Source organism: Rhinolophus ferrumequinum, chromosome 3 (genome assembly GCF_004115265.2).
Source record: "Rhinolophus ferrumequinum isolate MPI-CBG mRhiFer1 chromosome 3, mRhiFer1_v1.p, whole genome shotgun sequence".
In the NCBI taxonomy this organism is placed as follows: Eukaryota; Metazoa; Chordata; class Mammalia; order Chiroptera; family Rhinolophidae; genus Rhinolophus; species Rhinolophus ferrumequinum.
Window position 1 is genome coordinate 2385687 of NC_046286.1, and position 26149 is coordinate 2411835.

General features: G+C 52.7%; 3 protein-coding genes across 5 annotated transcripts; 2 read left to right on the top strand and 1 right to left on the bottom strand.

Moving 5' to 3' along the window:
• The first annotated feature begins 2410 nt into the window (after positions 1-2410).
• On the top strand, positions 2411-13660 carry C2 (complement C2). 2 transcript variants are annotated; one of them, XM_033102977.1, is made up of 18 exons: positions 2411-2566; positions 2726-2932; positions 3532-3717; positions 5746-5919; positions 6009-6107; positions 6282-6415; positions 7471-7609; positions 8229-8369; positions 9047-9136; positions 11366-11506; positions 11635-11729; positions 11826-11940; positions 12058-12223; positions 12333-12409; positions 12539-12630; positions 12822-12948; positions 13102-13151; positions 13300-13660. In XM_033102977.1, the coding sequence occupies exons 1-18, from the start codon at positions 2521-2523 to the stop codon at positions 13474-13476; spliced, it is 2256 nt and encodes a 751-aa protein (XP_032958868.1). In that variant the 5' UTR covers positions 2411-2520; the 3' UTR covers positions 13477-13660. The 2 variants fall into 2 exon arrangements, with proteins under 2 accessions (XP_032958868.1, XP_032958869.1); XM_033102978.1 differs by lacking the exons at positions 2411-2566; positions 2726-2932; positions 3532-3717 and adding an exon at positions 5460-5481.
• A 319-nt stretch (positions 13661-13979) lies between these two features.
• On the top strand, positions 13980-20115 carry CFB (complement factor B). Its single transcript, XM_033102976.1, has 18 exons — positions 13980-14247; positions 14336-14551; positions 14970-15155; positions 15311-15484; positions 15718-15819; positions 15924-16060; positions 16350-16488; positions 16801-16932; positions 17255-17356; positions 17453-17590; positions 18080-18177; positions 18314-18431; positions 18621-18774; positions 18865-18941; positions 19139-19251; positions 19355-19487; positions 19568-19617; positions 19906-20115. Exons 1-18 carry the CDS (start codon positions 14184-14186, stop codon positions 20059-20061), a joined length of 2289 nt encoding a protein of 762 aa, XP_032958867.1. The 5' UTR covers positions 13980-14183; the 3' UTR covers positions 20062-20115.
• On the bottom strand, positions 20109-26125 carry NELFE (negative elongation factor complex member E). 2 transcript variants are annotated; one of them, XR_004422705.1, is made up of 12 exons: positions 25991-26125; positions 25476-25558; positions 24043-24112; positions 23798-23943; positions 23228-23302; positions 23082-23119; positions 22583-22890; positions 22325-22469; positions 22109-22163; positions 21752-21854; positions 20504-20655; positions 20109-20425 (listed from the first exon to the last, which is right to left on the bottom strand). XR_004422705.1 is itself a non-coding variant. In XM_033102984.1 (11 exons), exons 2-11 carry the CDS (start codon positions 25548-25550, stop codon positions 20328-20330), a joined length of 1113 nt encoding a protein of 370 aa, XP_032958875.1. In that variant the 5' UTR covers positions 25551-25558; positions 25991-26125; the 3' UTR covers positions 20249-20327. The 2 variants fall into 2 exon arrangements, 1 of the variants encoding a protein (XP_032958875.1); XM_033102984.1 differs by lacking the exon at positions 20504-20655 and having other exon boundaries at positions 20249-20425.
• Between the last annotated feature and the right edge of the window lie 24 nt (positions 26126-26149).

Below are 26149 nucleotides of genomic sequence, written 5' to 3' on the forward strand. Positions count from 1 at the left end.
CCTCAAGGGAGCTTGCTGCTCACGCGGAGGACCTCTTGGGGTGCTGTCCTAAGACTGCCACGCTACAAGGGGCTGGGGGTGAAAGACCGGGGAGCGCGAGCTCCAGCCATTCCGGCATTCCCACTGAACTGCGCCCTCAGATGCTTGCCGCTGCGTGAGCGAGGCTGGGCAAGACCAGCCGAAGAACCACGCGGTCAACCCACAGAATCATGAGAAAGAATAAATCATTTTCTTAAGCCCCTACATTTTGGTTGTTTTTCTCCCCCTGTGGCAGTGGTAATGCAGCGGATTTCAACAACGAAGGTTTTGTTTTGTTTTTTTAACAGGACTTAACTGGGGAACAGTGTGTACTTCCAGGACTTTTTTTTCCCAAGTCAAGTTGTTGTCCTTTCAATCTTAGTTGCAGAGGGCGCAGCCCACCATCCCTTGCGGGACTCGAGGAATCGAACTGGCATCCTTGTGGTTGAGAGCCCACTGGCCGATGTGGGAATTGAACCAGCAGCCTTTGGAGTTAGGAGCACGGAGTTCCAACTGCCTGAGCCACCGGGCGGGCCCCTTGTTTTGTTTTTGCTGACATTACACATCTGCTGAGAGTCAGCAGGGGTTCTGCTTTTGGCGTCACCCCAAGGATCTAGGCTGATGAAGCAGCCACTATCTCAGACATTGCCATACAGAGGGAAAGAGAGCATGGTGAATTTCTGTATTGGCTCGTAAAGCTGCAACCTAGAAGTGATACCTGTCACTCACACTCACGTGTCACTGGCTGAAGCAAGTGGGTGGGGAAGTTCAGTTCTACTATGTGACTGAAAGGAGACAAAGCCAGAATATTTGTGAACGTCTCTAATACCCACCTCCCTTAAGGTTGTTTATTTCTCTTAACAACTGAAGTAGATGGGCAGGGCTGGTACAACAACAACACAGTGCCAGGGACCTAGGCTCTGTCCGTTTGCTCTGTCATTCCGAGGATGTTGCTCTCAAATCACCATCAGATTTATAATCCAGTCCACAGGAAGGGAGGGGGCGTACTCCCCTTTTATTTTAGGGGCATATTTTGGAAGTTACACACATCAGTTCTACACACATCCTATTGGCCAGAATCATGCCACCTGACCACAAAGGGAGCTGGGAAATGTCGTCTTTAGCTAGGTGACTATGTGTCCTGCTAAACATCTCTTAATGCAGTGGAGGGAGAACAGATGCCGGGTTTGAGGGAGGAACCAGCAGCTCTGCCACAGCAGCTGCTTTGGCACCCTCAAAACCAGGGATGTCACAGTCTTCCTACATTCAGTCAATCCTGTCCAAGTGAGGCCCCACTTTGTGTACGTGGATTTCTGAGGAGTTTTTTGTAAATCAAAAGTGTTTTCACAAACTTACTTGGTCACTTGAGAGAAGCTTCACCTTAATTTTTTTTAAAACATCTATTAAAATTTTTTTTTTTAAATTGGGGAATATTAAGGAACAGTGTGCTTCTCCAGGGCCCATCAGCTCCAAGTCATTGTCCTTCAGTCTAGTTGTGGAGGGCACAGCTCAGCGCCAAATCCAGTTGCCGTTTTCAATCTTTAGTTGCAGGGGGCGCAGCCCGCCATCTGATGCGGGAATTGAACTGGCAACCTTGTTGAGAGCTCACGCTCTAACCAACTGAGACATCCGACCGCCCCTCATCTTCATTTTTGATTGATCTTATTTATTGATACCTCACATTGTTTGACAAAGTATTAAAGAAACTTCTGTGGGATGGGGAAGCTAACACACTGGCTCAGAGTTTCTTTGCTTCCTGCATTTCATACAAATTTAAAGGCACATTCAAACCCCAAAATACTTTTATTCCTTTAAGTAACAAATTCCAAATTTATTTTTTATAAGTTGAAAATTTTATCTACTGGAATTTCTGTAAAAATGTTCTAAACATTTTTCCAGTCTCCAAAACTAAGGGTTGATTTCATTTTTATCTCTAGATTCTCTCTGGAGAAGGGTAGCAGGGAAGAAAACGATTGTGGCTACTCTTACGTATCAAGAAGTTCTAAGAAAATTAGCCTCAATCTCTTGGAGGTTTATGTTCAAGAAAACCATAGTATCCCAGGCTCTCAAGAAATAAAATCCATTTGGCAAAACCCAAGAGGAAACTGAAACTTTATCTAAATAAATGGTTTTGCAATATCTTGGATGGTTTGTGGGCTTGTGTGCTTTAGACTAGTCATGCAAGAGCATGTATGCATACATGTGTGCCCACGTGTGTGAGGGGGTGGAGGTTGGGAGCAGTACACAAAGACTGTTGTGGAGATCAACTGACTTGATGGATATATTGGGATTAGGGGGACAGGGCACATGTTTCACCCCCTCACTCAGTCCCTACTCCCTGACTATTTTTCCCGGCAAGAGACCATCCCCCTTGCCACTCCCTAGTTTTCCTTCTCTGGCAGCTAATGAAGCAGCTGCTGAGCCAGCTCTGGTTTTCAGGAAGTCAGATGACCTTTCCTCTCTCTGTGCTCTCTGCCTCTCCCTGCCCCTAAAGTGGACACCATGGACCCACTAATGGCTGTCCTTTGCCTGCTGCCCCTATTCCCAGGTAAGAGCAAGGGTAGGGGGATGTGGGGGTCCTGTGGGTGAGGCCAGTACTACCAGGTCAAGTTTCCATGCATGAAACAGGCAGCCTCTTTTGGTTTCCTTTTCTCGTCTATGCCTTCCCTCTTTTCTTCATTTCTGTGTCGTGTGCCCATGCCCACAGGCTTGGCTGCAGCCATTCCGTCCTGCTCTCAGAACGTGCAAATCTCTGGTGGCAATTTCACCCTCAGCCACGGCTGGGCCCCTGGGAGTGTCCTCATCTACTCCTGTCCCCTGGGCCGTTACCCATCCCCGGCGTCTCGGCTGTGCTTGAGCCATGGACAGTGGCAGACCGCGAGATCCACCCGGCTGACAAAGGCAGTCTGCAAACGTGAGGCTCCCCAGGGCTGTGCTGGGGCACCCTGCCAGTGACCACCTGGGAACCTCCATTCAGGAGTTGCTCTGGGTGGGGCTTAACCTGGCTGGATGGTGTGGGAGAGATGACAGTTGCTTTTCCATGGGGCTTTGCAAATTAGTGGGAAAATGTCAACATCCTTAGCCAGGCACTGGAGGCATGCTTTGATGGAGATTGTGGGGTGCTAAAGACAGGGATGATTTTTAAAACACTTAACTGTTGACTGCACAGTACTGGCCATTCAGAAAGGACGTTGGATGGTTCTGGAGTCCCCTGCTGTGACAGGCATTACCCCTTTAGTTATCCACTTATGGGACATCTGAGGACCCCAGGGGAAGGGCGTGACCATGCCCTCAGGGGGCTGAAATAAATGGCTATTTACCAATCTATTAGGTTGAACTGTGTGAAATTGTCAGTGTTCAACCAGTTGCCAAAAGCAGCAATGTCACCTGCATCGACCTAATATTTAGGCAGCCAGCTGGCTATCTCCAGGCATCCAAGCTGAACGTCAGCCGCTGGACGCCCAGCCCAGCTGTTATCTGTCCGCCCCTGCATCCCCTTCCCCTTCTCTGCAGCTGTTCGTTGTCCAGCACCTGTTTCCTTTGAGAATGGCATGTATACCCCACGGATGGGCTCGCACCCTGTGGGCGGCAACCTGAGCTTCGAGTGTGAGGATGGCTTCATGCTGCGGGGCTCGCCTGTGCGGCAGTGTCGCCCCAACGGCATGTGGGACGGTCAGACGGCTGTGTGCGACAATGGCGGTGAGTGCCCTGACTGATGTCCGCATGGGGGCTGGGGACTTCCAGGAACCCTGGAACCAGATGTGTGTCCAGGGAGCCTCTGTGGGGACGGGGGCCTGCTGTTCCTAGTGTCAAAATAATTCCTGGATTTTGGTAAATTGAGATCTACAGGTCACACATCACCCACCTGCAGGGAGCCTGGTCTGAGGCGGTCGGTTCTGAGCTTCAGATCCAACATAAAGGCTCCACACACTGTCTAGCTTGTTTTCCAAATGCCTCAAAGCAAGGTTGGTATTCAGGCCCTTGGGATTGCAGGGACGCACAACATGCTGAGAGCAAAGCGAATGTTTTGCTGAAGTGCCTTGCCTTTGGAGCCGGTTTGGACTCAAGCCCAGCTCTGATATGGACAGACTTTGGGCAGGTTATTTAACCTCCCTATGCCTCAGTTTTTGCATCTGTAAAGTGGGGATAGTAAGGGTGCCAACTGCATGGGGTCATCAAGTGGCTTAAGTGGGCAGATATTAGTAAGCATCCGGAACAGCTCTTGGAATCTGGTAAGTGCCATGTACAATTTTGTCATGGTTATTACTGTCCCTGTGAGGGGTGAGGGATTCTGCAGGACAGAAGTAGGGTCCCAGGAGTCCTTGCAGCCACATACATTGACCTGTGCTTCCTGGACCACAGTTCTGAGCACGTAATACAGAAGACACAGAGTCCATGAGATGGCAGGACTGTACCCTCACCATATGCCCTGGCTGTTGGCTCCCTACTCATGCCCTTGATCTGCCAAATAGCCATTTATGCAAACACAGTATAATTTATTTGAAAAGTGAGGCATAATCTACCTACAGTAAAGTGTGCAGATCTGAAGTATGCAGCTTGATGAAGTTTTACACGTGTATCCACCCATATGATCACCCCCCACCCCCAAGATCTCTCTCTTGGACATGTCCAACGTCGCAGAAGTTCCTGTCCACTCCCAAGAGGTAGCCACTCTTCTGATTTCTGTCTCCACTTCTGTCTCCCTACGTCAGTTTAGCTGGTTCCTACACCTCACACACGGAACCACACAGAATGTGCTCTTTTGCATCTGGCTTCTGTTATTCAGCATTCTGCCTGTGAGTCCTGTGTGTCAGCAGCTTGTTATTTTTACTTCTGTTAGTTCCATTTATAAATATATTACATTTGACTTATGCATTCTCCTGGTGATGGGCATTTGGGTTTTTTCCAGTTTGGGGCCATTAGAAGTAAAGCTCTATCAACATTCTTGTACGTGACTTTGGTGCACCTGTGCACTTGTTTCTCTTGGTCGTGTTATGTAGGAGTGGAATTCCTGGGTGCACGGTCGGCCTATGTGTAGTTTGAGTGGGGCTGGCAAGTGGTTTCACCGACTGACACTCCAGCAATATAACACAGTTCTGATGGACTCATCCTCTCTGGCACTTGGAATTACCCGTCTTTTTCTTTCTTTTTAAAATTTTTATTGGGGAATATTGGGTCACAGTTTGTTTTTCCAGGACCCATCAGCTCCAAGTCAAGTCATTGTTTTCAATCTAGTTGTGGAGGGCGCAGCTCACTGGCCCATGTGGGAATCGAACCCGCGACTTTGGTGTTATGAGCACAGCGCACTAACCACTGAGCCAACCGGCTGCCCCTGTCTTTTTCTTTTTAGCCATTCTGGTGGGTGTGTAGTGATGGCTCATTGTGGTTTACGCAGTGCCAGTGTCCTCTGTGGAGATGAGCTCCTCAGCCAGCATCTTCCCGGGTTTGCGGGATGGATGCGGGGTGAGTCCCTGGGTGGGGACTGGGGGCTTAACTGGCAACTGAGGTCCCTGAGCTCTGAACATTTTGCCCTCCTTAAGGTTTTCTATCCACAGCCCTGAGAAGCACAGTTGTGGGGTCTCCCAAGGGGGAAGCTAAGGGGCCTGCCGAGGCTCTGGAGGGCTGGAAGGAGGAAAAGCTGGAGGAAGAGGGCAGGTTAGCAGGGCAAGAGGTTGAGGAGGTGAGTCCCTGCTCACCTCCATCTTCCTTTCCTTTGTTCACGCGCAGGCAGCCACTGCCCCAACCCAGGTATTTCGGTGGGCTCGGTACGAACGGGGTCCCGGTTTGGCCTTGGGGACAAGGTCAGCTACCGCTGCTCCTCAGACCTGGTGCTGACGGGGTCTGCGGTGCGGGAGTGCCAGGGCAATGGTGTCTGGAGTGGGACGGAGCCCATCTGCCGCCGTAAGTAGCCACCCTGAGTCTCCCGAGACTCCTGGGCACACCCTCCTTGCCCCCCTGGCTCTGGCTGACCCCAGTGGCTCTTCCCGCAGAACCCTACTCGTATGACTTTCCTGAGGATGTGGCCCCTGCCCTGGGCGCCTCCTTGTCCCACATGCTTGGAGCCACCAATCCCACCCAGAAGAAGAAGGGTGAGTGCTCTCGGTGGGGGCAGCAGGGTGCAGGGCATGCCTTCTGGGGGCATGGCCTCTGGTGGGCTCAGCAGGGCTGAGCTTACTGGAGAGGAGGGGTGGGGCCTGACCCCCTTGGCAAGAGAGCAGCTAGGCGGTGGAAATCTGAACCCTCCCCTTCCACATTTCTCCCAGAAACTGTGGGCCGAAAAATCCAAATCCAGCGCTCTGGTCACCTGAACCTCTACCTGCTCCTGGACGCCTCTCAGAGTGTGGCCGAAGAAGACTTCCGCACCTTCCAGGACAGCGCCATCCTCATGGTGGACAGGGTCAGGGCATAGGAGCCTGGGCTCAGAGGAGGCCTCCTGCACCCACTGTCTCTCTCTGTCTCCTTCCCTCCTCAGAATCCCACTCACAGCCACCTCCTGCAAGAAGTCTTCCCAGATTATATGCATGCTATGAAAGAATCATGGATTCAATTTATAGGATCCTATTTTTCATACCACAAGGACTGCTGGGGCCCCTATTATGTGTCAGGCACTGTGCTGGGTGCTGGGTGCTGGGGGCACCAAAGGTGAAGAAGACTGAGGTCCTAGTTTCTATGAATTCATCATCTAGAACAGTGGTCTCCACGGAGGGGTACACAGGAATAATCCACCGGGGTATGGCAGGAAAATACTGTTTGAATAATTTAAATTTAAATTAAATTAATAACTTAATATTTAATAATTAAAAACATTTCATATTTTGTGCATGTTTGTAGTGATGCACTTTATAAATATGAGTACACTTTATAAGTCTATGACCTATATTGGGGTATGTGCTTAAAATGTCCTTATGAACTGATGCAGACAGAAGAACTTGGAAGCCACCAGTTTATGTTCCTTGCCCACATTTTCCTTGATAGCATGCTTTTCAAAGTAGTTTGTGTGGATATATGTTTTCCCTCCCAGCTACATTTTAAAGGAGGCAGTTTTTATGTTCCTTTGAGTCTCTCTTAGGACTTAAAGTAACTTACTAACCCGCGAGGCTGCAAAATGCGACAGTTGGAGAAATGCCACACAGTCACGCTGACAGGTTCAAACCCTACCTTCACCTCCTACCAGTGGTGATCTGGGCCAGGTAGGGAAACCTCAGTTTCCTCATCTGTAAAATACGGACCTTACAGAGTAGCTGTGAACATTAAATGAGGAGTGAGCCTATCAAAGACAAGCGTCAGCTTCCGGAATTCTTCCAAGCAGCAGTTTCTTAGAGTGCCTACCCACGGACCTTGCTGTTGTCAGTCCAGGTTCTCTGCCTCCGCCAGGGCCCTTTGCTCGCTCTCTTACCAGCTCCCCTGCAGCTTCAGGGTTCCCTCACACTGCCTCTCATTTGCCCTTCACAGATCTTCAGCTTTGAGATCAACGTCAGTGTCGCCATCATCACCTTTGCCTCAAAGCCCAAAATCATCTTGCCTATCTGGGACAAAAACTCCCGGGATGTGACCGAAGTGATCAGCCATCTGGACAACATCAACTATAAAGGTATCGCTGTCATCAAGTGAAGGTGATGGGAAAGGTAGGGAGGAGCTTTCCTGTACACAGATTCTGGACAAGTTAGAGAGACAGAGGCCTCTCGGTGGCATTCAAGTCTCAGGGCTCTGGGGCTCTGCTTCATCCGGTTTCTCAGTCAGGTTCATGGTGGGGGCGTCCCAGCTGCCACCAGCTCCTGGCTTAGTCTCATGTGCTGCATGTCCAGTGCATCGTGCAGACCTCCGGCTCCTTCCTGACGCCAGGACCAGACGGTCTGGTTTTCGTGGCTTGGTGCCTTAGCCTCCCAATGTCATTACCTGGGGCGGGGTGGGGTGGGGGTGGTAGGCAGCCGATGCTAACACAGCCCAAGTTTTTTGTAAACCCCACTTTTAAATCTGGGGGCTTTAGAGTGGCCTTGGATTGGGGCTATGCAATGAATACTTCTGAGGGGAATAGCTCTTAATGCCTGAACAGTAAATGGTACTAAATCCCTATCTGGATATCCAAGGTCTGAGTTTATCAAACCAGTTGATAATTTATTTTCCAGTGGTAGGGGAAGTAGAGTGATTCCCTTCTCCCAGGTGGTAGGTGGGAAGTTTCTAAGAGAGTCCTTCCTCTTTGCATATTTCAGACCATGAAAATGGAACTGGAACCAACATGTATGAGGCTCTAAATAGTGTCTATACGATGATGAATAACCAAATTCATCGCCTCAGTATGGACACAGTGACCTGGCAGGAAATCCGACACGCTATCATCCTTCTGACAGATGGTGGGTGTCACCGTCTCTGTGAGTGAGGCTGGCACAGTGGAAGGAACACCAAGAAGGGTCCGAAAACCTGCATTCTGGTTCTCCCTCTGGCATTTTGGGCCTTGGTTTCTATTTACAAAGTGGTAAAAAATAGTGTTAAAAAAATGGAACCGGTGTTGAAGGGACAATGTTAATGATGACAGCAATGATAATAAAAGCTGCTCTCCGTCCCTTACAGTTTTTATGGAAATTTAAGAAATTTATGTTGAAATGCTTTCTGATTATAAAGTAAATGTGAGTTATTGTCATTAGCTGGGAGGTCACCTAGAGTGAGCTAGGTGGGGGTGCGGCTCTGGATACTGGAGTCAAAGAGCAGACAGAAGGCAGGGCCGCAGCGGCTCTGGGCCTGTCATCGATGTCTTGGTTTAGGTCACGTTACATCGCCCTTCAGAGCTCAGTTTTCTTGTCTGTAAAATGAGGATTCCTACACTTCTTGAGGCTTCATGAGAATAAAATGAAATAAAGTAAATGAAGGGTGCCTGGAATATAGAGAATTTCAGTAAATAATCTATCTTAAAACGTGGGTAGGAGATGTAAGTGTTGAGGTTCCCAGGATGAATGCCTCCCATCCCTCTTGGGCTGTGGGGAATCCTGGTATGTCCACCCAGACAAACAATTGTTTTCCCTCCCTGTTCTAGGAAAGTCCAATATGGGGGGCTCTCCCAAACCAGCTGTTGACAGTATCAAGGAGATTTTGAACATCAACCAGAAGAGGAACGACTATCTGGGTGAGCACTGGCCCTGCCCCTTTTCTGCTGCCCCTGCAGGGGATGCCAGGCCCACAGCCAGGGGGCCCAGCATCTTGGCTCTCTTTCTAGTGAGACATTCCATCCCCTGACCCCCGCCACCCGCTGTGTCATTCTGTATGTAGGCAGCCGAGTGTCACATTGAAGAGTCTGGAGTCAAACCACCCAAGGTTTCAACTGTGGGCTCATCTTTGATTGGCTGTGGCCATGGGCAGTTTCTTCACTTGTAAGAGGCTTTACCTCTTAGGTTGATGGCGGGGGAGGGGGCAAATGCTCAGACGTTGCCTGGCACAGAGCGTGTTAGCAGCCACCACCGTCACCGGCATCATTATCCACCATTTTATGTCCCACACACCTCTCCAGGAAGAAAAGGCCTGGACTCCTTGTGGGGACTGTCCCTGGCATTTCCCCTCTTGGCAGTACAGATAACTAACTAAGGCTTCGGCAGTTGCAGACTCCAAAAGAACAATTCCTGGGGTTCAGAGTAAATAAAAATTGCACTGACTTTTGACCAGAAAAGAATTTCAGAGAGAGCGCCGCAGATAAGGAAGGGCAGCTGGCTTTGAACTCCCAAGTCTCACTTTCCCCTTGGGTCCTTTCTTTTCTGTCCTACCCCAAACTGCCCCTCAGTGGAAAGCAGATTCTTCTTTAAAACTCTGGCCCGAGAAAAGCAAAACCCAAACTCCATTCCCTAACTCCTTAGCATCACTGGGCCAGGATTAAATGCTCAAAAACACTTTTTAAAAAAGAAGCAGAAACTGAAGGGAAATAGTTAAAGAAAACACAGGGGCAGGATAATTGTCTAGCACCTACTGCAACTGCTCCATCCTGGCCAGTGCGAGTTGCTTCCTGAGGGAAGACTTCTGAGCATCTCACTCCTTACACACAACACAGGGCCCTCTGGGAGCAAAAAGGCCGCGACTCCTTATGCAAAGTGTGGGAGACGGCAGACTCTGTGGGCCACTGCAGGGCGGTTCTGGCTGGCACGCACACTCACGGAGAGGCTGGGCCTGGTTGGTTGTTGTGAGCCCAGATTTTCCAGTGGGAAGAGGTGGCTCCAGGCTCCTCTGCCAGAGCCTGCATGTTACAGAGGAAGACCAAATCTGAAGTTTTTCCTCCATGTTATGTTCAGAGTTCTTTTTATTCATTCAGTCATTTAAAAGATCTTCTGAGAGTCTCTTCTGGGCTAAGCAGCATTCGAAGGATAGAGCTATAAATGAAACAGACAAAAATGCCTACTTGCATGGGGATGCCATTCTGGAGGGGCCAATGCACTAGTTTGCTCGGGCTGGTACAACCATTTATGCAAACCTGGGTGGCTCAAAACAACAGGAATCCATTCTCTCACATTCAGGAGGCTAAAAGTCCAAAACCAAGGAGTCAGCAGGGCCCTGCTCCCTCTGGAGCCTCTAGGCAAGAATTTTTTCTCACTCTTCCAGCTTCTGGTGACCCTAGGCCGTCCCCGGCTTGTAGCAGGGTCACCCAGGCTCTGACTCTGTCTTTGCATCCCTTTCTTCCCTCAGTGCCTCTCTGGGTTGTCCCACAGCATTCTCTCTATGTCTGTGTCCCAAATCCCCTTAGAAGGACACGGGCCTCAGATCAGGGCCCACCCTAATCCAGTGTGAACTCATCTTAACTTGATCACGTCCTCAAAGACCCTATTTCCAAACAAGGGCACATTCACAGGTTCTGAGGTTTAGGACTTGAACATATCCTCCGGGGGAAACAGTTCTACCCACTGTTGGCATTAAATAAGATAAATAAGGAGCCCGCATGTCACGGTAGCTAGTGACATGTGCTAAGGTATAAAATGAAGCAGGCAGGAATGGAAGTGTCTGGGGCATTGCCATTTTAGACAACAAGGCCAGGGAAGGACTGGCTGAGACAATGACATTTGAGTCAAGACTTAAAAAGGTAAGAAAGTGAGCCATGTGGGAAGTCTGCGGGGTGAGGGAGCCAGGCAGAGGCGTGGCTTGTGCCAAAGGCCTGAGGTAAGAGCACCTGCAAATTCGAGGAACTTCAAGAAGGTTATGTGGCTGGAAGAGGGAAGGGCAAGGAGTGGTAGAAAATGAAGCCAGAGAGGTGTGTGGGTGGAGGTTCCAGCTCATTAGGGCTTTGTAGGACCCAGTGAGTTCCAAATCACAGCCTCCTGTCTCACGGGGTAGCCCCCAGCCACACCCACAGTTCTGGTGATTTCCTCCTCCCCATCAGACATCTATGCCATCGGGGTGGGCAAGCTGGATGTGGACTGGAGAGAACTGAATGAACTGGGCTCCAAGAAGGACGGCGAGAGGCATGCCTTCATCCTGCAGGACACACAGGCTCTGTACCAGGTCTTTGAGCACATGCTGGGTGAGTGAGCTTCGTCCGCCCTCTCCAGACTGGGGAGGCAGTCCGGAGCCAGCCAGGGGCACAGCTGGAGAACCTGTTCCCAGCGCCCCTCACCTGCATCCTTCCCCGTCTGCTCCTCACACCTGCAGATGTCTCCCAGCTCATAGACACCATATGTGGGGTGGGAAACATGTCAGCTAATGCCTCTGCCCAGGAGAGAACACCCTGGCATGTCACTATCAAGGTAACAGGAAGGAGGGACGGGGCTTGGATCCCAGAGGTGAAAGTGGCCATGGGCCAGAGACACAGCAGGCCCTGAAGATCGTCTGTTCTCCTGTAGCCTAAGAGCCAGGAGACCTGCCGCGGCTCCCTCATCTCAGACCAGTGGGTCCTGACTGCCGCTCACTGCTTCCGCCATGCCGACGAGGACCGTTCCCTGTGGAGGGTCAACGTGGGTGAGACAGGGCCCCTACCAGGTTCCTGACCGCACGGCCAGAGCTCCCACACCTTGTCCCTAGTCTCTGGGCCCTTTAGGAGCCCTGGTCCAGCCTAATCTGCCGTATTGTTTCTAGGGGATCCCAACTCCCAGTGGGGCAAAGACTTCCAAATTGAGAAGGTGGTAATCTCCTCGGAGTTCAATGTCTTTGCCAAGAAGCCTCAGGGAATCCTGGAGTTCTATGCTGATGACATTGCGCTGCTAAAGCTGGCCCAGAAAGTGAAGATGTCCACCCATGCCAGGTCCCAGCCTGTGGGTGGGAGGGTGTCCTCTGGGGTAGAATGCTCCGGGGAGCCCCCGAGAAGTGGGGAACCAAGGATGGGCCTGTGTGACCCTCGCCCTTCTCCCCAGGCCCATCTGCCTTCCCTGTACGGTGGGGGCCAATCTGGCCCTGCGGAGACCCCCAGGCAGCACCTGCCGAGAGCACGGTGAGCGCTGGGGCTTCAGATGTGTGAGGAGCTGGGACCTGGGCTTGGGGGTGACTACACGAGCTGTGCTGCCGTCCCCAAGTCAGGGTAAAGGGACCAGCACCAACCTCCCCTTCTCCTTGACTGCAGAGAACGAACTTCTGAACAAACTGAGCGTTCCTGCTCATTTTGCGGCCTTGAACGGGGACACACTGAACATTAACCTCAAGACAGGGATGGAGGTGAGGGTCCCAGGCCTGGGAGGCTGTGGGCGATGGGATTCCCCCGGGGCGTCTACTAGAATGTCTGTTGGCCTCCTCCAGCTCCGGCTGCTTTCTCCGTCTGAGCCCGAGTCACTCCTGCTCCAAGGCCTAGCTGGAATGCCCGGGGCCTGCTCATTCCATTCTTCTCTCCTGTTCCTCCCTTACTGCAGTGGGCAAGCTGTATCGAGGTCGTCTCCCAAGACAAGAAAATGTTCCCCAATTTAACAGATGTCAGAGAGGTGGTAACAGACCAGTTCCTATGCAGTGGGACCGGGGAAGATGACAATCCCTGCAAAGGTGAGCGCCTCCCACCCAGCCTCAACTCTGGCGCCTGGATTCCTGAGGGGAAGGCCACCTGTGGCCAGCACGCAGGCCAGGACACTGCACTGCCTCCATGACAGGGGAGCAGAGGAGAGTTGGGTGACAGTCTCTTGTCCCTTCTTTCTGCAGGAGAATCCGGAGGAGCAGTTTTCCTTGAGCGGAGATTCAGGTTTTTTCAGGTGAGGAGAGAAGGGAGAAGCTCACAGGACTGGGGTGGTAGGATCTTGGCCTTGTGGGGGATGAGGGAGGCCTTTGGAGGACACAGGGAGGTTGGGGCTTGGAGCTGGGGCTGTGGCAGCCTCCTGTCCCATTCTTGCCTTCTTCTAGGTGGGCCTGGTGAGCTGGGGTCTCTACAACCCCTGTAGCAGCACCAATAAAAACTCCCGCAAGAAAGCCCCCAGGGGCAACGTCCCACCGCCGCGAGACTTCCACATCAGTCTCTTCCGCCTGCAGCCCTGGTTGAGGCAGCACCTGGAGGGTGTCCTGGACTTTTTGCCCCTCTAATCATGCCCACTGAGCCCTCTGCTGTCCTGTGGGGCCTGCCATCTGTCCCATGTCCTACCTCTGAATGTCTGTCCCCAGACCCATCCTCACCCAGTGCCCACCCTCAGCTTAACGTGACTCACTCTCCTTTCACTTTCACATGGAATTCCCCACTTATGAAATTAATAAAAATCAGTGATTTCCACATCTGTCTGTGCCTCTGCCTGGGGGGTGGGGAAGCAGGAATGATTCCAGGAACTGCAGGAGGCAGGTCAGAGACCCTGCTGGACAAACAGTGGCTGGACTCTGCTCCGTAACACTCAACGGGGGTGGGGGGAGCTGGGGCCTTATTTCTGGTCTGTAAGGGGGCAGTCTGGTCTTGTTGGGGAGGAGCTGTGGCAGAGAGGAGGTGTTGAAAGGGAGAGTCCTGGACCTTGCATGGCAAAGGGTGGGGCTTGTGCAGTTTCTAGTTCCTCGACTGGTAGCTCAGTGGGGCCCTCCCTCTTGGACATTCCGGAAAGTGATGTGGGTAGGGCGGGCAGGCTGAAGCACAGGTGCCAGCACACAGAGTGCATAAATCGCTGGCAGTTGTGAGGGGCAGGGGGAAAGGACTGTGACCAGGCCTAGGTCTAGAGTTTCAGCTTGGACACTGAGCCAAGCAGCACGTAGTGCAAGCTGGGGAAGGCCACCCTGTCTCCAGCCCAGCCTCTCTCCTGCCTTCCATCATCATGGGGAGCAACCTCAGCCCCCGACTCTGCCTGGTGTCCTTGGTCCTGGGTCTCTTGACTAGAGGTAAGCCAGGGTCACCGCTTCCCCTCCTGCTGCCCCAGCACCCCTCCCTGGCCTTGTCAGGCCAGGCTTCATCAGCCTGTTCCTTTAGGTGTGAGCATGACGTCCGAAAGCCCCTGCTCTCTGGAGGGAGTAGAAATCAAAGGTGGCTCCTTCCGGCTTCTCAAGGAGGGTCAGGCACTGGAGTACGTCTGTCCCTCTGGCTTCTACCCATACCCTGTGCAGGCTCGCACCTGCCGATCCACGGGCTCCTGGAGCACCCTGCAGACCCAAGACCAAAAGATTGTCAAGAAGGCAGAATGCAGAGGTTGGAGGGTAGTGAGGGTGGGCGTGGGCCAGCAGAGGGCAGGAGCAGGTGGTGGTCAAGGTCCAGCCTAGGATGAGATTAGAGTGTGTTGAGACCAGGCAGGCTGTCGGGGGCTGGAGGGAGGTGGGAAGGAGGGAGGAGGAAGGAGGAAGGAGGAAGGAGGAAGGCAGCTAACTTTACTAAGCATTTACCCAGCACTGGGCAGCCCTGGCAGTTAAAAGAACACTCGGGAGTGGGGAGGGAGGAGCAGCGGGACTCCCCACAGGTTGAGGGATCCTCCAGGGGCTGCAGGTAGACTCTGCCCCTGTGGGACCGAGAAGGTGCCATTTTTGAGTGACAGGGACCCCGAGACCAGGAGGGATACCCTAAAGGGCAGCCCTCCCCTCTCAGTAACTTCTGCTTGTTCCTCTCCTCAAAGCAATTCGTTGCCCAAGACCACAGGACTTTGAGAACGGGGACTATTGGCCCCGATCCCCCTACTACAATCTGAGTGACCAGCTTTCTTTCCACTGCTATGATGGTTACACTCTCCGGGGCTCTGCCAATCGCACCTGCCAAGCGAACGGTCGGTGGGATGGGCAAACAGCCATCTGTGACAATGGAGGTGAGAAGCCTTGCCACCGCCACCCCTCCCCTCCCAAGGTAGCCGCTCCCTGACGGAGCTGCAGCCTGAGGAACGGGCACTGTCACAGCTGTGCTCCGCCCGGCCCTCTGGGCCTCCAGCTTTGGCCCTCACCTCTGTGTCTCATGCCTCTGCAGCGGCGTACTGCCCCAACCCAGGCATCCCCATCGGCACAAGGAAGGTGGGCAGCCAGTACCGCCTTGAAGACAGTGTCACCTACTACTGCAGCCGGGGGCTCACCCTGCGTGGCTCCCATCAGCGAACATGCCTGGAAGGTGGCTCTTGGAGTGGGACAGAGCCTTCTTGCCAAGGTGACCCTTGACCCATGCCCTCAGGTCAGATACTGCTTTCCCAACCTCAAGTTCCCACAGTGGCACACTGTCTGCTCCCTCTCTCCCAGCCCAGCTCTTTCCATTTCTAAACCTCCCTGTAGAACATCCTCACTTCTGAGCCCTTCCCACCCTGGAAACCCACCATCCCCTCTCTCTGGTCACTGTGTCCCTGACCCTCCCAGACATTTGACCTGATTTCTGACCTCTCCCAGACTCCTTTATGTACGATACCCCTGGAGAGGTGGCTGAAGCCTTCCTGTCTTCTCTGACGGAGACTATAGAAGGAGTCGATGCTGATGACGGCCACAGCCCAGGTCTGAAGGCAGAGTGGGAGGCGGGGCAAGGAACCAAGGGGAGGATGGAGAAGGGGCAGGAGAAGCCCGCGTGCTGGAGCTTGAACGTCTCTGGTGGCACCTAGGGGAACAACAGAAGAGGAAGATTGTCCTGGACCCCTCAGGCTCCATGAACATCTACCTGGTGCTGGATGGATCAGACAGCATTGGGGCACACAACTTCACAGGGGCCAAGAATTGTCTCACACACTTCATTGAGAAGGTGGAGCCCCCCCTCCCTGAATGTGGGGACCCTGAATGTGCCTCACTGCCCTGCCAGGACTAGCTTCCAGTGTTCCTAGCCCCTCTGAGCCACAGGGTTCCAGAAAATCCCTAGGTTCTATTCTGTCCTTCCCCTTTCCTTGAAGCTATTTCTTGACTTTTCCAGCCCCTGTGAACCTCAGATAACCAGTCAGCGCTTGAGTCTCTTACTGACCTTCCCTATCTCAGCAAAGATGCTGAATTCTCTCAAGTATTCTACTTGCAGTGTCATGACCCTTTGCTTCCCTCAGGTGGCAAGTTATGGGGTGAAGCCAAAATATGGTCTAGTGACGTATGCCACAGATGCCAAAACTTTGATCAGAGTGTCTGAAGCACAGAGCAGCGACGCAGCCTGGGTCACAGAAAAGCTCAATAAAATCAGCTATGAAGGTCAGAAGTCGTAAGGGAATGGTGGGAAGTTCATTTTGAGGTCACAGGGTTCAGGGGTGTTGTGAGTCCACGTGGGGATGCAGGGAGGACCATTGTGTAGTCCATGGCTGGTCAGCAGTCACTGGGGGAACGGGCATTAGTGGGAACCTGTTAGGGGCTGAGGGTCGCTTTGTGGTCAAAGGGAAGTCGGTGGGGTGACAACTGAAAAAGTTGAAAGTTGAAAGAGGTGGGATCTCAGTTGCTGGTAGGCCTCTGGGGTTCAAGGGAGGCTTGGAGGACTAGATGAGGTGATGATGTCTTCTGTTTCCATAGACCATAAGTTGAAGACGGGTACTAACACCAAGAAGGCCCTCCAGGCAGTGTACAGCATGATGAGCTGGGAAGGGGACACCCGTCCTGAGGGCTGGAACCGCACCCGCCACGTCATCATTCTCATGACTGATGGTCAGAAGGGCCCTTTCTCCTGCCCGGCTCCCCACCCTCTCACACCAGTGTGTGGCCTTTAAGTCCACATGTAACACTGAACTCATGGTTGGGGCTTTGAGCAGCAACCGTGCTCAGGGCCCCCGCCATGTTGATCATTCCTGACCCTTTACAAGGAGGGATCCTTTTCCTTAAAGCCCTCCGTGATCTGTTACTTCCATCCTCTGTCCAACCTGTATACCCAGCCCTGTGTGTCACTGCTTCCAGCCAGTTTATCTTCCTTGACCCTCTTCATTCTTCCCTTCCTGGCTGCCTACTCTCACGGCTCCTCTCTCTTCTACAGGCTTGCACAACATGGGTGGGGACCCAGTCCCTGTCATTCATGACATCCGGTCCTTGCTGGACATTGGTAGGGATCGCAAAAACCCCAGGGAAGATTATCTCGGTGAGTTTTATTGCCCAGGACACAGTGCCCTGCTTTCTCAGCTCCTGCCCCCTCAGCCCCGGGCCTGGACCTTCCCCCTTCCGTTTTCTCCCCCAGACGTCTACGTGTTTGGGGTTGGGCCTCTGGTGAACCAAGAGAACATCAATGCTTTGGCTTCCAAGAAAGATAAAGAGCAACATGTGTTCAAAGTCAAGGACATGGAAAACCTGGAGGATGTGTTCTTCCAAATGCTTGGTAGGAAAATACCAGAAAGGTATAAGACGGTCAGGAAACTCAGCTCTCTCCCCAGGTCCCCCAAGGTCACACTCATCCTCTTCTCCTGAAGCCCTGGCAGTCTGGAAGGCCCTTGTCAATTCCTCCTCTCGATCTCATAGTCATTATTCTCGTTTCCTGGCACTGTCCACTTCCTGATCTTAAAATCACAGAGCTCCAAATGACGTTGGAAATCTTTCTAAGTCTCTTGTTTTGTAGTTGTGGAACCTGACGCTGAGAGGTCAAGGGCCAGCAAGCCAGAAAGAGTTGGGCCTGAAATCAGCCAGGTCTCTGATCTGTCTCAAATACTTTTCACTGTACTGCAGTGATTCCTTGCCCTCGACATATGGAAACAAACGCCCCTGCCTTTCCTTTCCTCTTCATGGGCTTTAGCACCCCAGACATGTAGGTGTCCCTCCCCCAAGGTGCCATTTGAAGCGTCCCAGCTCTCAGCACTCCCCTGCCTTGCAGATGAGACGCGGACTCTGGGTCTGTGCGGCATGGTGTGGGAGCACAGGAAGGGCACCGATTACCACAAGCAGCCGTGGCAGGCCAAGATCTCAGTCACTGTAAGCATGGCTTCCCGGCAGTGGGGACTTGTGGGAGGTGAGGTTAGGGTGAAATGCGCGTGGGAAAGGGCAAAACATCTGTTTTAGACTGTGGTGTTTGGAAGCTGAGCTTCCCCCTCTGCCATTCTATTCCCAGCGCCCTTTGAAGGGCCATGAGAACTGCATGGGTGCTGTGGTGTCTGAGTACTTTGTGCTGACAGCGGCACACTGTTTCACGGTGGATGACCAGAAACACTCAATCAAGGTCAGCGTGGGTAAGGATGATGTCATGAATCAATTCTGACCGTCAGCCTCGCCCTCCAGACAACACCGCCCTTTCTCAAGAGCCCATAGTCTACCCGTCCTCAACAGAGCCACCTCCTTTGCACGGTGGACCAGTTAGGGATGACAGGGCCAGAGGCAGGAGGCTGCCCAGAGAGGTACCCATTCTCCTCCCACCTCAGGAGGGAAGAAGCAGGACTTGGAGATAGAAGAAGTCCTATTTCACCCCAAGTACAACATCAATGGGAAAAAAGCAGAAGGAATTCCTGAATTTTATGACTACGATGTGGCGCTGATCAAGCTCAAAAAGAGGCTGGTTTACAGTGAGACTCTCAGGTGAGACATCTGGCTCCCTGAGAAAAGGCTGGGAGATGTGGGGCTGGCAGACAGGGGCAGATCGAGAGTTTGCCCATCTCTCCTGAACAGGCCCATCTGTCTCCCCTGCACCCAGGGAACAAATCAAGCTTTGAGGCTTCCTCGGTCAACCACCTGCCAGAAGCAGAGTAAGATACTCAGGGAGGAGCACTAGGGTGAGATTGAGACAAGTGGGGCGCAAGGGGCTGCAGGAGATGACGCGCAGCCAGGGCCCTAGCGCATAGCAAGGGGCTGAGGGACTTGTGCTGAGCACCAATGGCAATGGAGAGACAGACGGTCGGGGGAGGGAGAGTGCTGGAATGACCCGGTCGGTCCATTTGCCCAGTGGAAGAGCTGCTCCCTGCAAAGGATATCCAAGCTCTGTTTGTGTCTGAGCTGTTCAAGGATGGGAGGAAGATGCTGGTTCGGAAGGAGGTCTACATCAAGAATGGGGATAAGGTGAGGAACGTGGGGTCCTCAGGAGGTCCTCGAAGCCCAGGCACCCCTAAGCAAGCTTTGTTCATCACCCTTTCCTCCCTCATGCTTCCCACCTCACCTACAGAAAGCTGGATGTGAGCGAGATGCTCTAAAAGCCCCAGGCTATGAGAAAGTCAAGGACATCTCTGAGGTGGTCACCCCCAGGTTCCTTTGCACTGGAGGCGTGAGTCCCTATAGTGACCCCAACACTTGCAAAGGTGAGAGAAGGCTCCTTGGTGGTGCCGCAAGTTCCTGAGGCCCAAGTCGTTTTCCCTACAGCTTCTCCTCCCCTATGTAGGTGATTCTGGTGGCCCCCTAATTATTCACAAGAGGAGTCGCTTCATTCAAGTGAGTTTCCCCTTGCCTATCTGTGGGGAGATGCCAAGTGGTCACCTTGTGCCCCAAAGCAAGAAAGCTCAATGCATGTGGCTGGAGAGGGGCGGGGGTGCCTGCCTCAGCTCAGCACTAGTCCTCGAACGGGCGGGCTCAGGACCACATCTGGCCTGGGTGCTGGAGGACAGCACCGAGCTGGGTCCCTAGGCTCATTCTCCTAGGTCAGTGCAGATGCAGTCGGTAGTTGTGCTTCCTGGAGGAAGGAGTTCTACCAATGCCCCATGGCACCCCTGGCCCCTCCAGGTTGGCGTGATCAGCTGGGGCGTAGTGGATGTCTGCAGAGACCAGCGGCGGCAGCAGTATGTGCCTGCTCACGCCCGGGACTTTCACATCAACCTCTTCCAAGTGCTGCCCTGGCTCAAGGACAAGCTCCAACATGAGGATCTGGATTTTCTGTGAGGGCTTTGCTGCTGGAAAGGGGAATGAGGTCAAATTAAAACAGCTGCGACAGTACCTGTGTTAAGATCCTTTTGGGGTGAGGGCGGGGAATGTGCACTAGCCATGTGGTTACAAATGAGGTCAAATCTAACAGCCGTTTTTAAAGGCTCAACCCCAACCCCAAGTGCTGAAAAACCAGAGGCTTAGGGAGATGTGTGAGCTTCCACCTCAGTGTTTTACTGAGACCCGCGTTGGGGCAGATGAGGCACAGAATCCAGCTCCACTTCCTAGAAGCCATCCACAAGGTTTTCCTTGTAGACGTCGTCACTGTAGACAATCTGGGTCCTCTTGTCCCGGTGGCAACCCTTAGGGCTGTTCTGGACAGCTACGGAGGGAGGAGAGGGTTAGTCAGGGCCTGCAGGAGAGCGCTGGGAAGAAGACCCCAGGCCTGCAGTCTAACTACCTCACTCCCAGCCGCTGGCTCTTGGAAGCTGTTTCCATGCTGCCCCCTGGTGGCCAGGGTGGCCTGTCTCCATTTAGCCCCCTCAGGCCAGCGGCTGCCACTCCATCACTGCAGCAAGGAGCGGTCTGCTGTTACCTTGGCACATGCGGATACTGCAATGAATGTTTTGTTCTTAGAAAAACCCCAAATGTTATTGCCCAGACATGTGAATGGTGCTAACTTGCTACTTTTAGTTAGTACACGAAAAATGTAAAATTAGATCTCTATAGTCCTTTGTTGACAGACTGGTCTTTTCTGATGGCTGCCTTTTATCTGGAAGGCCACTCTTGCTCTGAACTCCTTGTTCTGCCCACTCCTTTGCCAGGAAAATCTATTTCAAGTAAAATGGATATTCACACTGAGAAACGCTGCCTGCCCTATAAGGATAACTCACACCGGGGAGCCCCTGGCACTGAGAATCCCCCTTGAGCCTCGGGCTTTCCTTCCTCTTCCCCTCTCCTCCTGATACTGTTGTCTCTCTTCACCTCATTTCCAGGGATTCCATCCCTGCCAGTCTGGGGCTGTAGTGAATCCCGTCACTCCAGCTCCCTGTCTAGGATCCTGAACCCCAACTCTGCCTATCACACCCTGCTTTTGAAAGCTGGTGGCCTTTAGCTTCAGGGGCGCAGACCGCCGGTGCTACCCCTCTGACCCCTCCTGCTGTCTCCTTTGCTACCCAACATGTCAGGAGGGCTGACATCTGGGGCACGAGGAACACAGCCCAGCTTCCCATCGTAGTCCCTGAATACTCCCCAAGCCCAGTCCTGGGCTGTTCTTTCTCGATTCAGCCTCCCTTGATGACACCACCAGTTTGCAGCCACCATGGGACCCAGATGACTGACCTGTGTCTTCATGGCTCACGTCACACCTGGGTTCCAGATCCCTATTCCAAATGCTTCTTTTATAAAACCAGCTATACTTCCTCCCCAAATGAACAAGGTCACATGAGGTGTACATTTTCCTCACAAACCTGACATGCTGCCACTTCCTTCCCTGTTCCAGTTACTGGAAGTTCTTTTCAATCCTTTTCTCTCCTTTGCCTCCTACTTCCCACTGACAGATAGCCCGACCGTTCTCCTTCCTGTTCCCACAGCCTCCACATAAATCTAGACCTGTAACACCTGTAGGGAACCCGGGGACAGGAAGGGGGATAAAGACACGGGGTGAGCAGTGGGAGACAGGACGAGGGAGGGAGAATCCTGGTCTTACCAAGGGAGCCCCAGACAGACTTGCCGGTGGCGGCGTCCAGCATGGGCTGCTTGCGGGCAATGCTGACTTTCAGCTGCACAGACTCCACCTGGGTCCCGTTGAGCTGGGGCAGAAGAGGGGAGGGGGTAGAGGGTGGGGGGGGGGGGCGACATTACAGACAAACCGAAGGAGGATTTCCATGAGCTGCCATCCTAGGAGTAGACTGAGCAGGGATCTGAGAATGTAAGGTTTTCTGTGTGAATAGGGAGAGACTTTCTCTGTCAAGAGAAAATGATTTCCTCCCGGCTCCCAGTATTTTAAAGAGAAAACATGATGATGGCAGGAGGGATGGGAAGAAGAGATACGGGAAGTCCCAACCTCAGCAACGGCCTGATCTGCTGACTCCATCTTTTCATAGGTGACGAAGGCACAGCTGGGATGAGAGAAAAGAGGGTCAGTAGAGGGCTTCTGAGCGCTTCTGGACCTAACCAAACCCAGTGCTTATAGGACGTTGGAGACATTTGGCTTCCTCCCCCAGGTCTCACACCCAATGTCTTTCCAGGACTTATCATCTTGCCCCAGTGTCATCCTTACTTTCTGGGTGGGTCCATGGAGAGGTCAATGATATTTCCAAAGGGAGAGAAGGCCCCACGGAGGAGGGTGGGCGTCATGTCTTCTCCATACACATAGAGAGTGTTCCCCTTCCGAGGGGCCCGGCGTTCAGGGAATGAGTCTGACCCTATGGGATCATAAGATGTAGTCTGTCTCACCCTCCACTTTAAGAGTCCACGTTCGTAGGAGCCATCTAAATCCTATCTGTGGTCACTTTCCACACCAGCCAATCTCACTCACTGCGGAAAGGGCCCTCCCGATCTCGGTCCCGGTCCCTGTCTCGATCCCGGTCCCGCTCCCGGTCTTGATCTCTGTCCCGTTCCCGATCTCTGTCTCGATCCCGTTCCCGATCTCGGTCTCTGTCCCGGTTCCGCTCACGACTGCGGTCCCGGCTGCGGCTTCGGGGAGGGGAGACTGAGGAGCGGGTGCCACCACGTTCTTCATAGCTCCAGTCAAAGCTTCGAGGGGGGCCGTCAGCAGCCCCTTGGCCCTCTGCTTCATCCCCATCTGGCCCCAGTTCCCGAAGCCGATCACTGGAAGACACAAAGCTAGGGGGAGGCAGGCAGCGCGGATCAAAGGGGGCCTTTGGTAGTCTTCCCAGACCCTGAGGAGACTGACCCCCGCCTCCCTGTGCAGCCCCAGCTCCTGCCACTCCAGCCCCAGACCGCCCCAGGATCCAGGCAATCACCCCCCACACCAACCACCTAGTGGGACCCAGTCCTATCTCCAACCTGCTAACCTCTCATACAGAGATTTCCTTTGAGGACGTCTGGACGACTGAAAAAGAGACCCAGTTTCAGTTCAGCTGATTCCTGGTTGCTGGCATGTAGGTCGCTCCTCTTCCCCAATCCCAGGCCCTCAGGGACAAAGAACGGGGCCCATTACCTCTTGCAGATCATCGTCAGCAGATATGCTTCTCTGGAACGGCTGGAAAGTGGGGACTGGCCCCTTCGCAGGATCCTGGGAAGGTGGTAGAGACCTGCCTCAGTGTGGGGCAGGAGGCTGCCTGACCGCGGGTCAGAGGGCGTTCCTTTTCCCTCACCCTCTCCTCAGCTTCCTCTGTTCTACCGTTTTGTCTTTTTTTCTTTTAATTCCTTTGCACTTCTCTTATCTGACTGTGTGGGATTTTTAAATAAGTGACCCTAATAAACCCTTCAAGTATTTAGTTTACCTAAACACTTCTTGAACCTGACGCCATTTCAGCCTGTTCAGCTCCTTAGAGCACAATCTAAGAGCTCGCACACGCACAACAGAGCCGCAGAATGTGTAAAATGGAGAATTTAGGAGTCACCCATTTTCTTCATTTTTCAGATAAGCAACCTGAAGCTCAGAATGGTAGCGCATTTTGCCCGTGATTGACAGGTATCACTTTTTCCCTAAACCACCTCCATTGCTCTTGGAGGGATGCCTTCCGAAGTCAGGGGTCCCCTGAACTATCTTTCTGCTTGTGCTTACCTTTAACTTCCCCTCTAGGGTTCGAGAGCGTTTGAAGCCCGAGTTCTTGGTCTCGGCCTTGATGGCACTGATGGCTCCTGACTTCACCAGCTGCTTTGCCTGCTCTGTTGCCGTGGCTGTGTCCACCACAGGCTGCTCTGACAGTGCTGCAGTGGTGAGGGAAAGAGGCATGACGTCAGCCAGGCTGCGAGAGGTCAGCCCCGTGCTCCCTACTCGCAGCCTATCCCCGTTTCCCTGTCACTCACAGCGTTTGACACCACCCTGGCTGGCTGTGCTGCTGCTGCTTTGCTTCTTCAGAGCCAGCAATGCCTTTTTCTGGGAATGAGAAGAGAGGAGTTGGTGAGGGCCAGTCTCTGACCAGGTCCTCTCCTAAGGCCCCTGGGTGCGTCACTCCAGGGGACACCTTTCTCAGAGAAAACAGTGCAAATGGTGCCCCTGGAGTAGTTCACTAAAGCAGCCCTGCCTCTTACACACGGGCCCGGTTCACGCACAGCGCCACCGATACTTAAGGTATCCAAACCATGGTATCCCAGAGCATCACATTTTTGAAGTAGAAAACAAGAAAGTCAATGATGGACGAGAGCCCCAGGTTATGAGCTGCAAGTAAATAAACGCCTACATGCTTTCTGGAGTGCATCCATCCATACCCTGTTTGTTTAATAAGAACTTGCCATTCATTACTTTGTATGGGGAGGAGACGCACTTCCTCCCCAAGTTTACAATCTGAGAAACAAAGTGGCTAGACTGAATTATCAAGAATGATTATAAGACGTGCAGACTGCTTGCAGCTGAGAGTAAGATTTTCTGAAGCCAAATGGTTATTAAACTGGACCCTAGGTAGCATCTGCATAATAGAAACTGAAGAAAAAAGGCATTTTAGACAAAGAAAACTGTGGCAAAAATACAGAGATAAGAAGCTTTGGGGATGCATGTCTTGGGACTAGTGAATAGTTCTAGTTTACTAAAAAGGGATGCCACAAGTTAAGGTTTTGTTCTACAGACAATGTGAAACCACTTAAGGGTTTTGAGAAAAAGAGGGACAAAGTCTTATGTTTTCAATGGATTGTTTTAATAGGAGTGAAGAAGTCTGTTAAAAATAAACAAACACTAAAAACTTGTCGAGAGACCATTACAACGGTCTAGATGAGTGTCAGCAAAGACCTAGATCTATGGAATACATAATACAGGAAAAAATAAATAGAAGTTACTTCCAAGGAAGAATTCAGAAGACTTGGCAAACGTTTGGCGAAGCAAACAGCGAATCAGAGATGAGATTTTGATTCTAAACACATGGGAGAACTGAATGTGATCACGCCTTATTTGGAAGAGCAAGAAAAGGAACTAGATTAGTATAAACAGGAAGATAATAGCTTTAATTTTGGATATCTGAAGGTTATCAGTAAGACATCAGATGGAACTGGAAAAACACCAAACGTGGAATCACCAGCTTTTAGGTGGTACTAAAAGCCACAGGAAAGGAAGACAACTCCATGGCAGAGTGAATAGAAAAGAGAGAAGGTACACAGACTTGGGAAAAGCCCACCTCTGAGGCTACACTGAGAGGTGCCAGTGTGCCGGTGTGAGCCAGAAGAACCCTCCATCCCTCACACTCACCCCAGGTGGTCTCAGAGGGTAGAGTCTGTGAAAGGTTGGGCGATGCCCACACACACTCCCTCACCTTTTTCTTCAGTTTGTTGAATTTCTTCTGCAGAGCCTCCTCCTCCTCGCTCAGTCCGGGGGGTATCACCAACATGGTGGCTCCTGGTTCAGGGGCAGGGCCCAAGGCATCTTTCTCCACTGTCACCGCCCGGGGTTCACACGCCGTCCACTCCCCCGACCCCCCCCTTCAGGCCTGCCTACTCCTGTGTGTTGGCTCTCCCTACCCCCTGCTTAAGCCAGGATGCCGTCCGAGCCCCCTCGTCGGGGTCAACCAGCATTCCGTCCTCGCTAGGAATCACAGACACCAGCGCCTTGGGGCCCCCCGTGGCCCGAGGAGAAATACCCCCTCTGTCGCCAAGACGATGGCACAAGACCCCCCCTCTCCCCACTGGAGTTGTTCGTATGGCAACCGGGGGTTCAGAACCGCAGAGGAGGCACTGGAACCCGCGCAGCGCTCTCAGAGCAACGAAAAGGGGAAAAAGAGAGAAAGAGCTCGGAAGAAAGGGGCGAAGGGTGAGAAGGAGAAAGCCTTACCTGAGGGGGCGGCAACCGGGACCCGCGCTCTCGGGCAGCGCCCGCGCGGGCAGCGGATCGCCGGCTCAGAGCGATGACGTATCGAGGGGCGGAGAACGCGGTAACCAAGGCGGCCCGAGGCGCAGTCACTTCCGCCCGACCTTCCACCAATTCAGGGCA

Bases quoted from the DNA above. Each gene is read 5' to 3' on its own strand.
- NELFE (XM_033102984.1), bottom strand. From the start codon at position 25,550: ATGTTGGTGATACCCCCCGGACTGAGCGAGGAGGAGGAGGCTCTGCAG. The intron at 23,944-24,042 runs GTGAGTGACAGG...TCACCACTGCAG, and splicing joins CCAGGGTGGTGTCAAACGCT to CACTGTCAGAGCAGCCTGTG. The intron at 23,120-23,227 runs GTAATGGGCCCC...TCTCTTTTTCAG, and splicing joins CTGACGATGATCTGCAAGAG to TCGTCCAGACGTCCTCAAAG.
- CFB (XM_033102976.1), top strand. From the start codon at position 14,184: ATGGGGAGCAACCTCAGCCCCCGACTCTGCCTGGTGTCCTTGGTCCTG. The intron at 17,591-18,079 runs GTAGGAAAATAC...CCTGCCTTGCAG, and splicing joins TGTGTTCTTCCAAATGCTTG to ATGAGACGCGGACTCTGGGT. The intron at 18,178-18,313 runs GTAAGCATGGCT...TTCTATTCCCAG, and splicing joins AGGCCAAGATCTCAGTCACT to CGCCCTTTGAAGGGCCATGA.
- C2 (XM_033102977.1), top strand. From the start codon at position 2,521: ATGGACCCACTAATGGCTGTCCTTTGCCTGCTGCCCCTATTCCCAG. The intron at 5,920-6,008 runs GTAAGTAGCCAC...CTCTTCCCGCAG, and splicing joins GACGGAGCCCATCTGCCGCC to AACCCTACTCGTATGACTTT. The intron at 8,370-9,046 runs GTGGGTGTCACC...TCCCTGTTCTAG, and splicing joins TATCATCCTTCTGACAGATG to GAAAGTCCAATATGGGGGGC.